The following is a 21,881-nucleotide window of genomic DNA, read 5'->3' as shown; positions in this document are numbered from 1 at the left end:
GAGAGAGAGAGAGAGAGAGAGAGAGAGAGAGAGAGAGAGAGAGAGAAATATTTTTTTATTATTCGATATCAATTAATCTTATTAAACTTACTAATACAGTATTAACCAATATATTTGAAAATTAGTAAATAATTTTTGTATCATAAAAATGTATTTAGTCATGAAAATAGCATCAAAATACACAAATTAGTGAATATTTATCTTCGGAAAAGCAAACAAATAGGCAAATTTCCCATGAATAATGGGTAGATATGGTCCAAAGAAAAATCTGCGAATAGGTGAGCCGGTGAATCTTGAGAATGCGAATACGGGGGGATGACTGGTTGACTATGGTGCTTTTGTCAGGAAGTTATGTAATCACTAATAGGAACATGTGCATGTGATCTCATCACAGATGCAGCTCTGGCTGCTCGTCAGCTTCATTTCTTTTAACGCCTACAGAGGCAGGAAACCAATATATTTCTATATTTTCACTGGCTTCATACAACTTGTGAGGTAAAATTTAATTTATTGCGCAAGAGTATTTTTGGGATTATAATTTTGAAGGAATTCTAAAGCATTTACTATTAAAATATTTCTTCAGGTGAGTGGTGACTTCATAAGAAACCATTATGATTGAAGATTTTGAGTTTAGGGATGCAGGAATTTGATTAATATTACATGATTTATTTCAACCATGAACCTTGATATTCAATATTCAGTACTAACTTAATATTTGATGGTACTGTAACATGAAATAAAATTTATAAAATTATCTACATAAACCTACTTTATGAAGTTTATTTAAACATCTAAGTGACCATGAATATTCTCAACTAAAAATTTAGATTTTTAGGCCTTATGGTTTTTGGCAATATCCTTATAAGCTAAGTTAAAAATGCCTGGATTTTGTGAACAGTCAAACTAACACATGAGTCTCCTTCTCTAAAGGCCTTAAGAGTATCCCAAAAAGATGACCAGTAGGATACCACATTTGGAGATGTGGTTTTCCTTCTGGTTAGTAGGCAACAAGCTAGTATTGTTCCATAAAATGATACTTAATATTTTGGTGAAAGAAAAAAGTTACTGAATTTCCTACAAGGGTGAATGCAATTTTAGTAAGATGATAAAAAAAATTATTTAAAAACCAACAACTTTGTAAGGTTGGAGAACAGACAAAGAAATATGATCATTATTTACTTGGCTACCATTTTGTCATACATTTTCTAATATATCTCTTAGGTTATTTAAGTCAGGTGTAAAGTACAGATTAGTTTAGGCTAAAAACAATGTGGAATTGCTGTCAGCTGCAAGCGAGTATCTGGAAGATATTCACATATTCGTTTCAATATAGTCATTGTCACTTGACAAACTTTATTACTTACCAGAAAGCTGGACCCCTCTAAATTTAAGGTAGTTCCTCGTTGGAGGAGTGGTTTACATGCTTGCCTACCAATTTGGTAGTCCCGAGTTCAATTCCCAGCTCTGCCTACATGGAATCAGAGGAATTTGTTTCTGGTGATTAGAAATTAATTTCTTGATATAATGTGGTTCGGATCCCACAATAAGCTGTAGGTCCCGTTGCTAGGTAGCCGATTGGTTCTTAGCCACATAAAAATATCTAATCCTTCGGGCCAGCCCTAGGAGAGCTGTTAATCAGCTCAGTGGTCTGGTTGAACTAAGATATACTTAACTTAATCTAGGTTTGAGGTGTTACTGTACTGATTTAATGGTGACGCATATGAATGAAGCTAGCAGTTTTTTTTACATGTTATTTTCATCATTATTTTTCAGCAGGTGAAACCTATCCATATGGAACAAGGCCACAGGGGCAACTGACTAAAAATTCAAGCTTCAAAAGAATATTGTGTTCAATAGGAAGAAGTAAGATGAGGTAAAGGGACATAAAGAAAGGAGACCCCCACTTATTAAAAAAGAAAACAAAAAATCAATAAATTAACAAATAGATAAACATGCATTAAAATGCAAAGAGATCAGTATTGTATAGTAATGTATTACCCTTCACTTGAACTTCTTTAGTTCCAACAGCACAACTTCCACAGGGAGGCTGTTCCAGTCCAATGGTGTGAGGAATAAAGGACCTCTAGAACTGAGAAGTTTGACAGCAAGGCACATTTACTGCATATTGATGCTGTTGTTCAGGAAATCTGGTTGCTCTAGGCAGATAAAGAGGATCAGGGATCAATTGTGGGTCAAAGGTGTTCAAACTGTTATTCAGTAAATGGCTTTTGGGCTATTCTTCTTTTGTTTGCAACACTTCAGAGGTTAGGTGTCACAAATATTAAAAACTTCAAATTAAAGCTTTGTCATGAAAGAATAAATAAAAATTGGAATAAAACCATACCCTCTAAAAGTGTCCAAACTTATAATGAACCCAGGAGCAGGATAAACAGGTACAGGCATCATATTACATAACTATGAAGGTATGAATTTGCTGAGTATTTTGATCATGATAGACATACTGGTTATTACAATAACATTTAAATATACATAACATTATATTATTCTTACTACAGAAACAATACAAGCTATGAAAACTTGGCTGCTCTTTAATGACTACTGTACTTTGGTTGCAACACAGACCTGCTTTTTCGCAGAGTAAGAAATAAATAAAATAGATTGTACCTCTTAAGACATCACTACCTCAATGCTTTCATGTGTTTTACAGATGAACATTTTGTACTTTAGAAATTCTTTCAATTAGCAATGCAGCAGCATGCTAACTGTAAGAGCCTAAAAGAAATATTATTTATAATATGATTACTAGATTTTATCTAACAATCCCATCAGTGCTTAAGTCTTTACTTTGCATACTTTCCATAGCAATAGTTTCAGTTCCAAGATCTTTGGTATGGATATTTTCCATGGCAATACCATCTGTGTGTAAGCTTTTTTCGTGAAGATTTTCCAGCGTTATGCTGTCACCTCTTAGGTCTTTTTCTTGAATACCATCTAAGGAAATTTCTTCAGTTCTATTCTTAGTTTGCAAATTTTCCATTGTAATGCTTTCACAATTCAATTCCTTACTATGAATATTTTCTATATGTTTTTTTATGGAATGTGGTCGTTTTGCACTGAAATCACAATGTGGACACTTATGGGGTCTTTCACCCGTATGTCTAAGCATATGCCGTCTTACATTGTCAGAACGCTTACTAGTGAAGTCACAATGTGCACATTTATGAATTTTCCCAGCATGCTCTTTTTTCTGTGCAATAACAATTTTGTGGGTCTTACAAGTACAGTTGCAATGCTTTCCAGAACACGGTTTGAAGGGAACTGGAGGAGGTGGCACTGTTTGGGCTGAAGAATCCTGCTGGTTTTCTTGTTTGATGCATTTGCAATCCCCATAATGGCATTCCATAGCTTCCTTTAATCCAGTTGGTTGCGTAGTTTGGCTCTGTTAAAACATAAGACAGACCCTTAAAAAAACACAACACAGTGTAATACACACTGAAAAGCTCTACAGACTAAGTCAATTTTACTAGGAGATGTTCAAAGGTTAAAGAAAAACCCTATAAAATCAGAGGTAAAAGTAAAAAATTGAAAAAATAATTTCAAGGACAATTAACTATTTTTCAAATGCCTTTTACAAATGGTTTCAGTATATTAGACAATTCTAAAATTCTACACTGTCACTTCATGATGTTCACTCGCAATTATGTAGGCCTTTATCTTCAGCTGGCCTTTGGGAATCAAGATATGGGACCATTCATCAAGGGGTAAGTACAGGAACACCTTGTAGTATACATAAATGGTACATAATGAAAACATGCTTGAATGGAAAAACAAAAATTTTAAAATCAATTTGTATTTTTCATAGCTAACAAACCTGAAGTCTTAACAATAGGATATTTCCAAGTGCAGCTAGTAAACCAGTTAATACAATTGGATATTGTGAGCAAAGAATCTGTGAGATCTGGTTGAAGACCACGTCTAACCCCATGATACCCAGTCTTTTCCCAACCCAGGAATAAAAAAAATTAATAGAGGGCTAGTTGGAGGTGGGCAGTATGCGTTAAGACCTCAGGTTTTTTAGCTACAAAAAATACAAATTGAGTCTAAAATTTGCAATTTGTTCATATGCAGAACAAACCTTCGGTCTTAACAGTAGGATACCCTTATACTTGGAGGGCGGTATAGACATCCTAAACTGGCAGGGAGTTAACCCCCCTGACCACCCCCTGGAACGAGAAGAGTTCTAAAGGAGGTAGACAAATGCCTGTGAGAATACAGATAAACCGATATCTACAACTAAATCATCTAGGTTACAATACAATGATATATGAGCAGATTCATTGCATTTAAGGGACTAAAGAAAATTTTGACTGTTCAGTAACAAACCATATGATCACAGAGGTCTGTTATTACTCCAGACCTTCCCTTGCCAGAAGGTGGAGTATATGCTACTGAAAAGAGGGTTTGATATTCGTAAATACATTCAACCAACAGACTATCAGTATTGCTACCGAACTCAATTGTATCAGACCAGTCCAGCATGTGACGTGTCTATTCCTCAACCTGCCCGAAGAAAGAAGAATGGAAATTAGAGAAAGAGACCAGGCCACTCGCTCATTCTCTCTTTCACACAATCACCACAGGTAAGATACAAACTGTCTGGTCAAGGACAAGGATGAGTTAAACCACTTGTTGGGCAGCCATCACAGGACCTAGGGAAAATGTGTCCATAGACCTGTGGGCAACATTTCTCAAATAAAAGGAGGTGAGCGTGGATTGTCGTAACCAAGTCCCACTGTTCAAAACTCTACGAACAGCAAAATTTTTCTTAAATGCCAGAGAGGAACTTATACCTCTGATGTCATGTATTCTAGCCTGCACAGACTCAGTGACAAAACCATCAAGAGACGAATATGCCTGCTTCCTTGCCTCACGAATCCAGAAAGTAATGGTATTCTTGGAAACCTCTTTCCTTGTTCATCCCATACTAACAAAAAGCCTATGACATCCTGGCCTGAGGTGTTGAGTCCTTTTGAGATAGCAACATAAGGTTCAAACAGGACATAACAAGAGCTCTTGTGGGTCATTATCTACAAAGTCATTCAAAGATGGTATGGAAAAGGAGGCAAACCTGTCGTCATGTACCGATGGATTCTGGGCCTTGGCCACGAATTCCGGGGCAAATTCGAAGGTCACCGACCCCCAACCCCTAGTATGTTTCACATCATAACTAAGGCCATGAAGCTCTCCCACCCTTTTCGAGGAAGCCAAAGCTAAAACGAAAACTGTCTTCAGCATTAAGTTTCTGTCTGAGGAACGCCGTAAGGGTTCGTAAGGAGCTCTAGTGAAACTCTTAAGGACAATTGAAACATCCCATGCGGGAGGCTTAAGTTCCCTTGGAGAACAGGTCTGCTTGAAACCTTTGAACAATAAAGAGATCTCCCAGGATGAGGAGATATCTACACCTCTTAGGCATAACACCAAGGCTAAAGCTGCTCTGTAGCCTCTGATAGCAGACACAGAAAGACATTTCTCATCTCTGAGAAAGACCAAAAACTCTGCTATGTGCTGAATAGAGGTTTTCAGTGGAGAGAAACCCCGCTGATGACACCAATCACAGTATATTGCCCATTTCCCTTGGTAGACTGCAGACGAGGACTTCCAGAGATGGCTGGAAGTCTCCTGAGAAAATCCTCTTGCTCGGAGGAGATACTTGAAAACCTCCATCCATGAAGAGACAGGGATTCTACCGAGTGGTGGAATCTTTCGATGTGAGGTTGGCAAAGTAATTGCCTCCTGGGGGAATTTCTCTCGGAGCCTCTGACAGCAGAAACAGAAGGTCCGCAAACCATTCTGCCTGCGGCCACAGAAGAGCCACTAATGTCATCTTGAAGTTTCAAGATCTCATCACCCTGTTCAGCACTTGATGGATCAGGTAAAACGGAGGAAATGTGTACACCTCTAAGTTGTCCTAAGGATGTTGAAAGGCATCTTCTGCTAGTGCTAGGGGATCTGGAATCACCAAGCAATAGACCTCTAGCTTGTTGTTGTAGCGGGTTGCAAAGTTCTAACATAGGCCTCCCCCACACCTGAAAAAGCCTGTCTGCCACAACCTGATGTAGAGACCACTCCGTGCCTAGAATTTGGTTCTGACAGCTCAACTTGTCTGTGACCACGTTCTTTTTGCCTGGAATGTATCTTGCTGAGAGTTCCACCAAGTTGTCGATTGCCAGTTGATGTAATTTGATTGTCAGACAGTAGAGCTGGCGAGATACCAGGGCCCCTTGTTTGTTCACATAGGCCGCCTTCATGGTGTTGTCTGACATCGGAACCTCAGAATGACCCTCTAATTTCTCCCAAAATTCCTTCAGACCCAGAAAAGCTGCCTTCATCTCCAAGATGTTGATGTGCAGAAGCTTCTCTTCCAAATGCCAAACGCCCGACGTGATGAGGTCCCCCAGATGAGTACCCAAACCTACGAAAAAGGCATCCGAGAACAGAAGGAAGTCTGGAGGGAGAGAGTTCAGAGGAACACCTATTAAGAGATTCTGATTTTCAAACCACCAACGAAGGTCCTTTCTCACTTCTTTGCACAGAGGCACCTTCTGAACAGGGGAGTCTCTTACCAGGAACTAGAAGTCTTTCAGTCTCCACTGTATGGAATGAAGATGTAGATGAACGTGAGGGACCAGCTTCTCTAGAGAAGACAAAATCCCTAGAACCTGCCATAGGTGAGCTGACTGTTCTGGTTGTGAGAGGAAATTGCGTGCTACTACTCACAACTTCTCTAACCTCTGCTCCGAAGGAAACACTCTTGACGCTGCTATATCTATTACCATACTTAGGTAAAGCACCCTCTTGATGGGCTCCAGATTTGGCTTCTCTAGGTTCAACACAATACCCAGTTCTGAACAAAACCGAAGAAGACGATCCCTGTCTTGCAACAGTTTCTTCCTGGAGCTTGCTAAGACAAGCCAGTCGTCGAGGTATCTCAGCAGGCGAATCCCTTGAGCATGAGCCCATGTCGAGACTAGTGAGAAGACCCTGGTGAACACCTGAGGGAGCGTGGTTAACACGAAGCGAAGGACCTTGAATTGAAACACTTTCTCTCTGAGAGTGATGTGAAGAAACTTCCTGGAAGAAGGATGAATAGGAATCTGGAAGTAAGCATCCTTCAGGTCTATTGACAGCATTAAGTCGTTGTCCCTCACTGCTGCCCAACACCGTCTGTGGCATCACCATCTTGAACCTTGTCTTCCTGATAAAATGAGTCAAGGTGGAAAGGTCGATGACCAGTCTCCAGTTGCCTGTCGCCTTTGGTATGAGGAAAATGCAACTGTACAAACCTGGGGAAGGACGAATTACTTCCTCTACAGCTCCTTTGTCCAGCATCTTCATCACTTCCTCCTGAAGAGCTAAGAACCTTGCTGAGTTGTAAGGGTATGCCTGACCGAGCAATGGACTGTCCGAGAGAGGGGGAGAGAAGTTGAACGATAGCAGATATCCCACCCGTAGAAAATCTACTACCCACTTCTCCGCCCAATAGTCTTGCCACTTGGCCCTCTGGCCCGCCAGGCATCCCCCTACCCGTGGCAACAGAGAGGGAGAGGCGCCCGTACTACTGACAGCCACCTCTGCCTCTTCCTCTAGCTCCCCTCCCTGACTTGAAGGAATGGGACTGAAAGGGACGCTGCTTACCACCCTTAGCCTGAGATGAAGCCCGAGGGATCCTAGCTGAAGCAGAGCCCCTAGGAGGTTTGACTGGAGAGGATCTCCTTACCTGTCTCTGAGGAGGAGGAAGAGGGGGACGACGTAGACGTGCCTCCAACTTCAACACAACTTGGTGAACCAATCTGTCCTTGATATCGGCTCTTCGTCTATTGATCGCGTTCTCCAACTCCGTCCTAGGGAAGAGGAATTGAGACTCCAAGAGATCCCCATTTCGGAGTGCCAACAAGGACTCTTTGTCCACTGAGGCAGCCACCTTGGACAATGCTGCATCTCTCCTAGTTAGCAGATTAGTCCAAAGGTTAGCACTAAGGTGGGACAAATAGGAGAACACCTTACCCCTGGACTGTAGTAACCAAGCAAGGGAAGATGCACTTACTAACCTCTCAGCCGACCTATCAGACTGTCTGAAAGATGGAAGCTGCTGTAGATTCCATAGCCAGAGTTTCCTGAGACGACAGAGAAGGGCTTTAAGATCTAACCTGCTCTAAGGTTAAACCAGGTCTGAGACGAATAACGTCTAGGTTAAGGTGACAAGGCATCAGATGGACTGAATTTGTTGAACAGTATTTCCTATGTTGCATGAGAGAAGGAGGAAGAAACTTAGATGACCCCTTCGAACGAAGAGAGCCATCCCAATCCCACACCAACGCATTCACATGCTGTAAGATGGGATGAGCATGGCCTGACAGAGGAAATTCAAAAGATCTTGGGTCATGGCTGGCTCCCACCAAGGCCTCCAAACATGTAGGTGTAATAGACGACAGAGTCTGAGTCCTACATTCCAGGTTGTTGAACCCACGAATGAGTTCAACAACTTCTGAAAAGGAACATAAACACCTGACTTTCTTCTTCCTCCTGCTCTGGTATAGGAGACTGATGACAATAAGAAGTTGGTTTGATCGATGACTCTCTAGTCTAGAGGGTCTAACTTCCAGGGCCGGAGAGACATCCCTCACACTCAAAGAACCAGCTACCAAAGGTTGTTGGTCGCCCACCAATAGAGACAGCAAGGACCAATCCCTACTCAAACTTTTTCCAGATTCGTGTAACGAGCCAGAAACACCATTGGCGAGATCATGTACATGTATGTCAGGCAAAATGTGTATGTGTTCGCATGAGGAAAGCATACACAATCTTGTGACAATACATAGGCGCGTCTGCGAGACATCGATCGTGCCCTGTCATGAGACACTGAACAAGAATGGAGCGAGTTTTTTGGAGAAGAATGATCATCAGGGACAAGCATCATCCCATGAGAATGAGTAACCTGTCCTTGGACTACTTCTTTGTCCTGTAGCACCTTCACTTCTGCAACCTTAGACTTCTTGATTGGAGCCTTACCATCCTTACAACGACACACAGGAGCCGAGGAAGAGGACGTGGGAGCAATGTCAACCACATCCACACGCACACATAGGCCAGAGCTTTGATCATGCACAGATGACGAAGGCTCAACACTCCTACGGTCACAAACACGTCCAAGTGTAGGTACGCAAGCGTGAATAGACGATGATGTCGGGATACTAGCCTGAACAGAGGCGACTTTGTCAAGCAGAGATAATGAGGAAGACTCCTTCTTGCAGGAACTCCTGCCAGAATCTTGACCTGGTTTCCCCCTAGCGGATGGTGTGATGCTTCAGTTTTCTTCCAAGCCAGGTAACTGAATGAGGGGTGGCTTGAGGTGGGCCACCAATGTTAAGACCTCAGGTTTGTTAATTATGAAAAATACAAATTAATTACAAATTTTTCATTTGTTCATATACAGAACAAATCCATGGTCTTAACCCTTAATGGATGGGTAATTTATCAGTGTGCAGCACCCCAGACCTGGTAAACTTTGAGGTTGGAAAAATAAAAATAAAAAAATCTCATCAATGGAAAGAAGAAAATATGCAAATGCACATGGTGTAAGAAAACAAATTTTAAAATAATTCCCCTACCTTCCATGAGAGTTGAAAATGACTACGTACTGACAACCCGTTGTGGGGCCTTTTTTACAAGACAATCGTAAATTTGATGAACTTATACATGATTTTTCTAATAAATGAATTTATTATATATTTTGTAAAATTATAATTACAGATCACACAATATCAAAACAGACAAGAAATAAAATTAGTAACACACTTTGAGCATATTTGTTGTAAAATATTTACGTAAATTTACAAAGAATGTAATGCAGTAGCTTTTTTGGCTTTATATATGTTTCTTCTAATATTTCCTTGCACATTTCTTTGCAAAATTACATTTATAACTGACATACTATTATAAAAGATAAGAACTAAAACCAACAGCAACCCTTGGTATATTTATGACCAAATTTACAAAAAGACGTCATGTGAGACAAAGAAGGCAGTACATCCTCCCTTGAAGTCAAGACCAAAAATAAGCTCTGAGCCACACAGTCTCTCATCTTATCAAGTCTAAAAGTTGCCATAGTGAATTGATGGGCTATAGAAGTAGTGGCACCTGTTACCCACCCAATTCCCTTCAAATCGAAGGCGCCTAATATTGCTTCTCCCCAGGATCAATTCATCCATCATCCACAACCTGTTATTGCTACTCTTGAGAGCCTATCCATCCATTAAGGGTTCAGAAAGGGGAGACTTACTTATGGTGGGAGGATAAAGTAAGTTTGGAACCGACTGGTGGTTTGTTTCACCTGGGGTCACTTCCTGGCCAATTGTTTGAGCAAAGGAAGGAGTCATATGCCTCTGATCTGTTAAGCGAAGGTTTACTTAATAGTCAGACATCCAGGCCAAAAGACAATGGGAACTCTTGTTTACATTGTGTCTTGGAAGAAGGAAAAGAACTTGTAATCGTCAGAGACAATAAAACTCATGTTAACTACCAGCCTTGTTCTGTTGTCAGTTCCGCTCTCCTCTTGTAAGAGAGAGAAAGGGACTTGCCTCTATCAAAGAATTTGTATTGCGTGGGAACAATCAAATATGACTTATAGAATGCATGCTCACTCACCTATATCTAGCCAGTTCCAGCAAATGACAGTTCAAATCTCTCAGCTGCCCGCCGGAAGGGGAGAAAAAGAAAAAGATGGGAAGAAGGCTAGTCATTCCATTCACTCTCACTTTCATTACCAACAACTAGGTAAAATACAAACTGTCCTGCTACAAGCCACCATAGGACCCAAGGAAAAGGTATCCAAGGACCTATGGGCAACATCCTGCAGATACAAGGATGTGAAGGTCATTTGGCTAAACCATATACCAGCCTTCAATATTCTATGAACTGACAAGTTCTTTTTGAAAGTGATGGAAGGGCCAAGGCCCCCAACATCATGGGCTCTTCCATGCACTGTATTGGCATCTGTACGTGAAGAGGTACTGTATGCCTGTCTAATCACTCCATGTAGCCAAATGGAAATGGTGTTCTTGGACACTCTTTCATGTTCTGGCCCGTGCTAACAAAAAGTCTTTGACACTAAGGTCTGACATGGTGAGTCCTTTTTGGATAGCAATGCAGTACCCTGACAGGACATAAAAGTAATTTGTCAGGATCGTTAGCAACAAAAACTCCAAGGGAGGGGATCGAGAACGTCTCAAACCTCTGATTGCGAACCAAGGGATTTTGAGTCTTAGCTACAAATTCCAAGACAAATTCATAGGCTATAGATCCCAAATCCCTCAAGTGATTAAAAAAAAAAAAAAAAAAAAATGAGTCCATGAAGTTCATCTACTCTCTCTGATGAAGCCAAGGACAGTAAGAAGACCATTTTGAGGGGTAAATTTCTGCCTGATGAACCCTGTACAGTTTCATATGGAGCAAAAATGAGGCTGCTAAGTACCAGGGTCAAATCCAAATTTGGAGGCTTAAGATCTCTCGGGAACAGGACTGTTCAAAACTCTTAAGAAGTATAGAGATTTTCCATGAGGTGGAAAGGTTTACACCTTTTGAATGCATAACTAATCCTAAAGTAGCTCTACAGCCCTTGATGGCTATCACAGAGAGTAGCTTCTCTCTACAGATGAATATGAGGAAGTCCACTACTTGTTGAACCGAAGTTCAGACTGGAGAGAAACCACATTGACAACATCAACCACAATAGACGGCCCATTTTCCCTGGTACATGGCTGTAGATGATCTTCAGAGATAGCCAGACATCTCTGTTGCTGCTCTTCAAGAAAAACCTTTTACTCACAGAAGATACTGGATAGCCTCCAGCCATGAAGTGATAGGGACCCAAGCTAATGGTGGAACCTCTCAATGTGCTGTTGGCAAAGAAGGTTGTGGCAGGGGGAATCTCCCTCAGTGCCTTGGTCAGCAGAGCTAGAAGATCAGGGTACCAGTCTGTGTGTGGCCACAAGGGAGACACTAGGATCATCCTGAGGTTCTTAGAAGTCATTACTCTATTGATTACTTGATGGATCAGGCAAGAGGAGAAAAGGTGTGAATGTCCAGGTTGTCCCAAGGGTGTTGCAGGGTGTCATCTACCACGGCCCAGGGATCTGGAATGACTGAATTAAATACCTCTAGTTTTTTGTTGTATCTGATCTCAAAGAGATCTACTGTTGGCCTTCCTGATGAAGTGACCACTCAGCATGTCTACCACAATGTTCCTCTCGCCTGGAGTGTATCTGGCTGAGATCCATTGAGAAAGTCACTGCCCACTGGTGTAATTCTACTGTCAACTCCTGAATCTGATGGGAAACTTGCCTTGCCAACCTGCAGGGGGGGACAGTCCTCTTTGCTTGTTAACATATACATACCACAGTGGTTGCATTGTTGCTCATCAATACTACCAAGTAACTCATGCTGTACCCAATTTGAAAATGCTGACATACATGTGAAAACCATGGCAAGTTGGTTCAAGTCATTCAACCACCATGCAAAATCAGTTCATTTCTTAGTTTGGGGTCTGAGATATGTTGGAAGATCAGCTGCAGGTGACCAGTAAAGCTTCAGACACCACTGATGAAAGTGCAAAGAAGACCGGTGACCCATAACTTACCAAGGCTGGCCAGGGGCAGGAACTGTACTGAACCCTTCCTTACCCAGCTGAGCTAAGAGTCTGTGGGAAAGGCTCATCCCACTAATGAGTTGATCACCATACCCAGATACTGTATACTCTCTGCTGTCTGGGATGTAGATTGTCTTTTCCTTGTTTACCATGATCTTAAAACTGCAACAAAGGAATCCCACTTATACCAACTGTATCTTAGAGAGTGTCAGGATTAAACTGTCATCAAGATAACAAATAGAACCTGAGCTAATGGATCTAAGCAGACACCAGCACGAACACTTACAAGAACAACTGTGGGAATGTCAACATTCCAAAACACAGGGCTCAGAAACTGTCCAATCAAAGATGAAGAGGAGGTACCACTGAGAGTCTTGATGGGTAGGTATCTGGAAAGGTGCATCTTGCAGAGGTTTCAAAAGCAAGAAATCACCCTCTCTGAGAGAAGCCAACATTACGAGGGGGGACCCAAAAGTAACCGAAATTGTGTTATAGAATTTTATTCAGTTATTGTTACATGTTTACAGTCTTATCACCTTCAAAGTATTCTCCATTTGAAGCAATGCACTTATCCAGACGTGTTTTCCACTGTTGAAAGCAATTCTGGAACTCTTGTGAACTTATGGCTTTTAATGACTCCGTTGTTTTCTTCTGAACCTCTTCAACGTCTGCAAAACGTTTTCCTTTGAGGGCTTTCTTCATTCGGGGGAACAAAAAGAAGTCAGAAACTGTCTCACACTCAAGGCGGTGTGCGCTGGTGCATTGTCGTGATGAAGCCACCACCCTCCACTTTGCCACAGGTCAGGGCGTTTCCGTCTCACGGAATCTCGCACACCGCCTTGAGTGTGAGACAGTTTCTGACCCCACTTACCTACCCTCCCTATTCACCCGATCTTGCTCCCTGTGACTTCTTTTTGTTCCCCCGAATGAAGAAAGCCCTCAAAGGAAAACGTTTTGCAGACGTTGAAGAGGTTCAGAAGAAAACGACAGTCATTAAAAGCCATAAGTTCACAAGAGTTCCAGAATTGCTTTCAACAGTGGAAAACACGTCTGGATAAGTGCATTGCTTCAAATGGAGAATACTTTGAAGTTGATAAGACTGTAAACATGTAACAATAACTGAATAAAATTCTATGACACAATTTCGGTTACTTTTGGGTCCCCCCTCGTACCTTACCAGCCTTTTCCACCAGGAAAAGATAACTGTAGCTGTGAGAGCAGTAGTCTGCAACTTATTGCAAATCTTTCTCTGGCTCTGTCCATCCTCTGCAGAGCGCATGCAAAACTGAGAATAATGAAGGCTAAGTTGGAGATGGGATTTCTGTGAGATAGGGCAGGCCACCTGTCTTTGAAAAATAGTGTGCAACCATCCCAAATAACAGACTTCCAAAAGATTTGAACCTGTTACTATTGCATTGTCAGTGGCATGATAGGCCTCACCAACTTGGTGCAAGACAAGAAGATTCAAATCCAGCTTCCTCCTCCCCCCTTCCTTTGCCTCCATTCAGGCACAAGGCTTGAGGCCTAAACAGAAGACTGAAAGAACTGAAAAGACTAGCCAATTCTATAAGAATGTGAATTTCTGACCAGGCCTTAGAAAAGGTTTAAGCTTTTCTAAGCCTAATCTTTTTCTAAGCCCAGTGTCAGTGGTGTAGCCACCCCACAAAGGCTTGAAGGAAATGCATGGCTGCTAATACAAAGTCCTGAGTGTCATTTCTCAGTTCCTCCAACGCTGTCTCAACCTATCCATTTCAAAAATGAAGATCAAAACCTGTTTTGAAAAGAAACTACAAAATTATATCTTCTCAAAACAAGGTTAGCCAATAGGTTTGCTGACATATTGATGTCCATTCTCTTGACACCTACAACCTTTGGAACTTTGCATTGTCCTCCTCTGAGTGCCATATAAGAAGGCTTAGTCCACCATTGTGCTGAAACAAATGTCCAACCACAACGACACCTGAAATGGGCCTAATATCTTCAATATCATGTTGGGGCTGGGTAAAAAGCTTGATTGAGCACATGACACTCTGGAAAGGGCAATTTGACACTTGAAATCTGAGGGTCCACTTCACCTAATCCACCAGTAGCAGGGAGACTCCAGGGCTGTAGAAAAGACAGTAAAGATTATGGGAACAAATCCAAGTACAATTAATGGAGGGAACCAGATACCGAAGAACACTTCTGATCACTTTCCATTCACAAATGAGTGCAATGACCTCACAAAAGTCTCTCTCTAACTCCATCTGCATGATCTATAAGCAAAATCCAATACTTAGCAAGAAAGATCCCTCACTGAAGCAGAGGGAAAGGATGTAGCAGCCCAATCCTCTGATCCTGTGCCTGTTCTAAAGATCATGAAGAATGAATAGAGCAAGTCCAAGACATATTCATAGTCTAAAGACATTAAAGTTGATCAAGTGTGACCATCTTCATGCCTCAAGTCACAGGCCGAATCAAGCATGCTGGTCTCACTTAATGAGACAAGCAAATGCACACAGTACATTGCAGAATGGTATAAAGAGGCATGTCGGCAGTGTCAACAGCTGGCTGCCCATGCAATGATGCAAATCCAGATGGGTATCAAGCACAAGAGTTCATCCATCCTCATGAAAGTTTGAGGAAAGGTCATGAGCATGTCTCAAGATATACCAAGTTAAATCTGGAGCTAAGAGTAAATTCATTCCTGGTTTCTTTTGCCAATTCCTGAACTCAGGTGTGTAGGTTTATTTTCTATTTCCTATTTATTTTTCATAACCTTTTCCTATATCTTGTCTCTCTGCAGGCTGATTTCTCCTTGGAGCTCTCTTGGGTTTATAGTCTATTGACTCTATAACGGTTTTCTGCTGAAGATTTAACAAAAGAATCAATAGATTGGGATGTGTGGACTATTCCCTTTGTGACTCAGAAGAAGCATGAGCAAGGGAAGAGTCAGAATTGGTCCCCCCCACCATCCCCTCTACAAACATGGGCAGGTAATTGGAAGCAACTAGGCATGAGACTCCTGCACCAGTGATCAATAATGAGTGAACCAGTGAGCTGATCCATTTGGAGAACTTTGGATACCTACCCTACAAATGGTTGCCAGGGCTGCTGTCAGTCAACATTCTTCTTACAAGAGGCTGTATTCCAAGCCTTTTTCCTATGATCTCACCATTCTGCAGATGGGAAAGGTAAGGGAAAAGGTGAAGACCAAGACAAAAAGGAAGGACAGGAAAGTGATCCACACCAGCACTGCTTTGACCTCACAAAACTGCAAGTTTGTCCTACCTCTTCTAGGCTTACCAAAAATAGTCAGGCAGGCATCCGGAAGGGATAGGAGCAGGGGCTGCAAGATCAGCAGAAACAGGACCAGCAGAATTTTGTCAGTGAAATACAAGTGCATGAATTTTTCTATATGCATACTAAAGTTATTTACAACAAATTGCATGATCATTACAAATCTTGCCAGAAACGGTAATGTATTTTATGACATTTTTAATGGTTATAACAATATAACAATGGTTGAATTTTATCAGTGAAAACTTGAGCATCATCTACTGTCAAACCCAGAGTGCTTGGCCATGGAAGGTGTTTCAATATATGCCAAATATTTCCGATTGTTTTATTTTTTTCTTTTTCATATATATATATATATTGCACTGCTATAATGTAATAACAGTAATACAGAAGGTTATTTGTTTTGTATATATTATTTATAGTTCTTTAGGGAATGGTTTTCATTGGGCATAATAAAGAGGAAATTGCAATCATTAAAAAATCATAAGCTATTTTTATACTGTATATCAAAGTGATAAGTCATTTTAATGAACGTCATTCCTCCTATGATAAAATTATCATAAAGAAATCAAAATTAATTGTAAAAAATTAAAAGAAAAATTAAATTAATTGGCAGAAAATAATTTTAGAAAATCTTTGAATATTGATAAGATGGGAAATAATCTCTTGGACTAATCACAGAAATTTTTTTATGTATATTTACTTCTGAAATTCCAGTGAATTATTCATGAATTATTACAGAAGTTAAAAGTTCATTAAATATATCGCTGAGATTCAATCATCATCTTATGAATTGTGACCACATCCAATCTCACCACTCTTTCTGAAAACCATCATTAATTCTGTCTAAAGAAGATATTTGTGAGAACAAATTTTCTACTTGATATCCCACCATTTTTGTCAATAAATTATACGTTTACCCTTAACTGCTCAGAGTACACTGAATGTAAAATGAAACTGTGATGTATGAGAAATAGCTCATTGCCCATACAACCACCACTCTCACATTGAAGTTGGCCAACATGCCCTGAACACATGTTCTACATAAGCCTGTGATATATATTTTTTAATGTAATAAGCATTTGACAAACACATACGTTTATGGTAGGTTGATACATTTTGCAAGTGTAAGTGAAAGCACATTACTAAAAAAAAGAAAAAAAAAGAAAAAAAAACTGTGGTTAAAGAATTATAGAGGTTCAACCTGTACCAAGTTATACAGCAAAGGATTCACCAACAATCCTGATACACCTGCTACCGTCTTCATTCTCGGTCAAGTATTATGATACAGTATCATCACTAGTTTAATGAGTCTTTCTGGTACCCTGTGTCTTCATGATTTCCATTGCCCAATTATTTGTTTTGGTAATCTATCCAAATAACCTTCAAAGACCTACAGGTGGTTTAATCTCTTCCTCTTGGCAAGGTTCTCTTTGAAGGATGATAAATGTTCCCCTTGGCAATTATGGTGGCTGATTTCTCTGCTAAAGGTAAAAATGGCTGGTAATATCTCACAATTCTTTGAGAGAATATAAGTTACATTCATATTGCCATGCTTAGTCTAAAAATATAAAGAACAAAATTGTCTACTAACAGATAATAGCAGCTATGATATCACTATGGTTGACATTGGTGATTCACAATTCAAATGTCCAAAAAAATTCTTCTCTACCTGACAAGATCATTGGATAATCTTCACTCATGTAGATCCAGAGCCTAGGAGTTGTGGTAAACTTTAAATGTGGCTGTTTCAGAAGTTTGGGCTACACAGTGAGTTATCTCAAGACATCCAACAAAAGAGCTGCAAGGTGAGGAAACCATTTTTGGTGAGTAGTAATTATTAATCTAGGTCTTCTGAGCAATACAGAACAGTTCTGAGAGTTTTGTGGTCTGATTGAATTACCAAATATGTAATGATAATTTGAACATAAAAAATTTTTGACAAAAGGCCTCTTCAGAGGGAATGGATTCAGCTCTCAGAGTTTCGTAAAAAAATTGCATTCATCCATCACATTTGAGGTTCTAGAAATCACAAATATTATGTCAGGAGACAATTCTGGAAGTATAACCTGGTTACATCTGATGAGATCTAGAAAATAACTCTTCCTCTCCTCTCCAGTAAAAGATCTTAAGACTTGTCTCATAAATAGTTAATAACTTGATTTGCCTTTTGTTTCTGTTGTACACTACATCTAATAGTAGGTGACCATCTACTCTGTTACAATAGTTAATTTTCTCCATCCTCAACTGCCATCAACTTCCGTAGAATGCAGGCAATGTTCTTGAATCCCACCACCACTGCTGTAGATCTTTCCTGCAACCCTCAACCTTCTACTTCTTGTCACTGTAAACTATTATTAAATTCCTGGAAATCTGAAGTTAAAGTGAATTTGTCCTAAATATACTGCAAACAATGGTACGTTTCCTATAATCAAATGTCACAACTCTGCAAGTAGCACATGCATTCCGAGGAAACCGTCAGAAGCTCCAAGAACTTATCAATCAATACAGATGACAGTTACATTCTGCAGTCTACTGTGATGTCTTCAATGAAATAAAGAAAAATAGCTGTTGCGATAGCAAAATAGTATCACCCTTCCTAAGTGAGACTGGATAGCGATGGGTGCCACCATTCCTGTAAATACTTCAGTACATGAGAGAGAGAGAGAGAGAGAGAGAGAGAGAGAGAGAGAGAGAGAGAGAGAGAGAGAGAGAGAGAGAGAGAGAGAGAGAGAGAGAGACCCTTAGGTACTCCTGTATTATCGTATGAACCAGTATCTGGTAGCAAGTTTTGCAAATCTAGACACACCAGTTTCTCTCCCTGATGGACCTACACTAGTCCCCACTGCTTTGGGTACTAAGATCCACTTGTTTACAATCTTTTGCCCATTGCAGAAAACTTCCCAGAGTTCTTATTGTAAAGCAAGAAGGTATTCATACATTCATCATTACAAAGAAATCTGAGACCTTTGAGTCATATTTCTAATTGTTCACCAATGAAATATAGAAAGGGAACAAGAAAAAGTTACAAAAACAGCTGGGCAACTAGGTGGGAAGAGGCTAAAAGAAAGAAATGTAAAAGAGAGAAAGCAAATGCAGCTGGGAGCCAAAGAGGCCCTGCAAAGAGCCCTAAGTACAGTTTACTTAATGCAAGGTACACTATTAGCTGTAACTCTATAAGGGTAGATCCTGAGTTACTGAAGATAGTGCCAGTGGGCATGACCAGATTTGAATAAAATCCTAAAGCCAACTCAAAGGATGTGAACTACCGACTGGTCTGCTTCTGTATTTGCGTATTTACACAATTTCTTTCAACAATAGAAGACATTGACCTCTAGTTATGACCAGTTTTCAAAAATGTTACTGCACAGCAGACAGTCATATTAACATTTTCATATTGTAAAATGTTTTTCCCTCATAATGTTGACTACATTACATTATTTTGATACTGAAATTTGTTAATTCAAACTGACAAGGTATCAACACCATTATTAATGGCCTTTTGAGAGCATGTAAAAATTGTCTAAAATAATATTTCCTATCAAAACTTACCTGTGTTGTGGTGAAATTACCAGTGAAATTGTATATGGCTTCACCATGTTCCTGAAAACATAAACAATTAAATACAGTGCTGTGCTGAAATGGCAAAACTAACAAATCTGGCTTTATAATACACTGTCTGTAACATATATGTATATCTAAACAATGGTTATTTATACTAAATACAATGGTGCTTTAGGAAAAGCCAAACAATGAATTTAATAGAATTAATTTTCAACCTTGTGTTTCAACATCATTAGTTAATTTTGGTAATTTGGAGATAAAATACCACATTAACTTTTTATAACAAAATAAAGTTTAATTTATACTTACCAAGTAATTATATTGCTTAAAGTTTTACTTGTCGGCAGTTTAAATTTTTGAAATTCGCGGTAACACTAGTTTGTATAGGTTAATTGGCACCACTCGCTTTCAGGGTAAGGAAGGAACGCAGCTGAATGTCATCAATTGTTTTCTCCCATTACGTCCATATGAGGGGAGAAGGGAAGGCTTTGATTCATAATTACTTGGTAAGTATAAATAATACTTTATTTCATTATACGTAGAAATGTCACTTTTATGTATACAACTTACCAAGCAATTATATTGTTGAATCCCAAATAGCACTGGAGGTAGGAAAAAATGGACACTTTCTATTCCATTCCTAAACATTGCTGATCATAATGAACTAGAGAATATGAAATTGCTAGCACTGATACAATGCTTGTTGTTCCTTACCTGGTAAGAGAGCTATTGCAGGTAGATACTGTACTGCCTCTGGTCAACATTCATCTTAACTGTGTAAGGTGTGGCAAAGAAACCCTGATGCACCTCTACATTAGTGGGAGCTTGTTGCGAGGGATAAAAACCGTTGGTTACTAAGCATTCATATATATTTGCTCCTGTCCAGGGCACAGTAAGTGCCAACAAACCAATCAACTAGACATAGTACATACCTACATCAAGTATTAACAACCAACCATAAAAACAGTTGGACTGGTGGGTACTCCAAGTAGCTTTACTACTTGGAGTACCCAGGTTCCTCTCAAACTCAACACCTTGGTTTAAGGCAAACATGATGAGAAAGCTTTGAAAGACAATCGTTCGATGGATGGTCGGGCACCTGTCTGGGCAAGATCGGATCACCCTGAAGCTAGGTTGTTTGAGAAGACACAGCTTGGAGGACAGATCTTGGAAAGTCCACCAACAACCATAGCAGGTTTGGGAGCAATTACATGTGCCAGAGCGGATTAGGAGAGCAACTGAAAATTGAGCCTGAGACTGTTTGGCACCTCCTTGATCCTGTAGAAGGGCCAAATGTGATGAGGGCCTAGGAGGACCGTCTATAGCATGGTGTCTGTTGCCTATTCTTGAAGAGACCAACAGGTCGTAGGTTGGCTGGCCTAATACAATAATCAGATCCTGAGAACCCTGGGGATAAAAAGGTCATGATGGGAAGGACATTTTCTGATGGCTAGATTGACTAGAAGATCTTACAATTTCCACAAGTAGGCTCCTTGATCTAGATCTGAGGTGCTGAAAAGAAGACTAGAACTAGGCTCAGCAAATGCAGGAAGAGCTAGGAATTGGGAGAAACCCTGAAGTGTTGCAGAGAGGCCAAAACACAGACTCCCCGATGGGGGCCCGTCCTTAAAGACAGACCTACAGTAATACCCCGAACTCAGGCGAGGTTAGGTTCCAGACCCCCTCGCACAAGGGGAAGTTTCGCATAAATTTGGCACGGTCTCTAAAAATGCTAATAAATGCTTGCTACTCGTCTGAACACTAAATATAACCCTAATCATGCTCCCCAAGTGTTAAGCTAACTTTTAAATGAAATTAAAGTTGATGTAATTTGATTTAAAAGGTAGTTTAATACATTACCCTTAAAAAAGAAATTATTGGTTAGTGTAAAAATAGGTATACAAGGAACTACTATATACATATGTATCAATTTTTGTACGTATTCTAACATTACCCCTAATTCATGGGATGCCATTTTCTTTTTCCCTCTGAGTCACTAGGTAAACTTCATAAGTCAGTCATAACTAAGGTAAGCAATTTAATAAAATAAAGAAATCATGTATGTAGGTAATTAACCCTCTTACGCCGATTGGACGAATTAAACATCGAGTCAAAATGTCTCCCGTATGCCGATTGGACGTATTATACGTCGACTCAAAAAAGTTCTTTTTTAAATTCGCGGAAAAATACTTATAGGCCTACCAGCCAAAAACTTTTGAACCACGCGCCTTGGGGGATGCTGGGAGTTCACGGATCAAGGCGTTGTTTTGTTTACAATCATTACGCTGGTGCGCAAGAGCGAATTTCTTTCTTATCGCACTAAAAAGTATCAGTGACACATCTCAAAAATTATTTTGTCACTTTGACATAATTT

The 21,881-nt window shown here is 40.1% G+C and overlaps 1 protein-coding gene across 3 annotated transcripts in view; it reads right to left on the bottom strand.

Moving 5' to 3' along the window:
* Positions 1 to 1,618: 1,618 nt before the first annotated feature.
* The window catches only part of LOC135211069 (zinc finger protein 335-like), an 85,610-nt gene continuing 65,347 nt past the window's right edge, over positions 1,619 to 21,881 (bottom strand). For all 3 annotated transcript variants that reach the window (XM_064244130.1, XM_064244128.1, XM_064244129.1), the window contains 2 exons: positions 19,496 to 19,546; positions 1,619 to 3,400 (listed from right to left, as the gene is read on the bottom strand). In XM_064244130.1, the coding sequence (XP_064100200.1) occupies positions 2,771 to 3,400; positions 19,496 to 19,546 (681 nt within the window). In that variant the 3' untranslated portion in view covers positions 1,619 to 2,770. The remainder of the gene's footprint in view (positions 3,401 to 19,495; positions 19,547 to 21,881) is intronic.

This window comes from Macrobrachium nipponense, chromosome 4, assembly GCF_015104395.2.
Source record: "Macrobrachium nipponense isolate FS-2020 chromosome 4, ASM1510439v2, whole genome shotgun sequence".
NCBI classification, from domain to species: domain Eukaryota; kingdom Metazoa; phylum Arthropoda; class Malacostraca; order Decapoda; family Palaemonidae; genus Macrobrachium; species Macrobrachium nipponense.
Note: the sequence above shows the minus strand (reverse complement) of the source record. Positions and strands in the feature narration are given on the sequence as shown.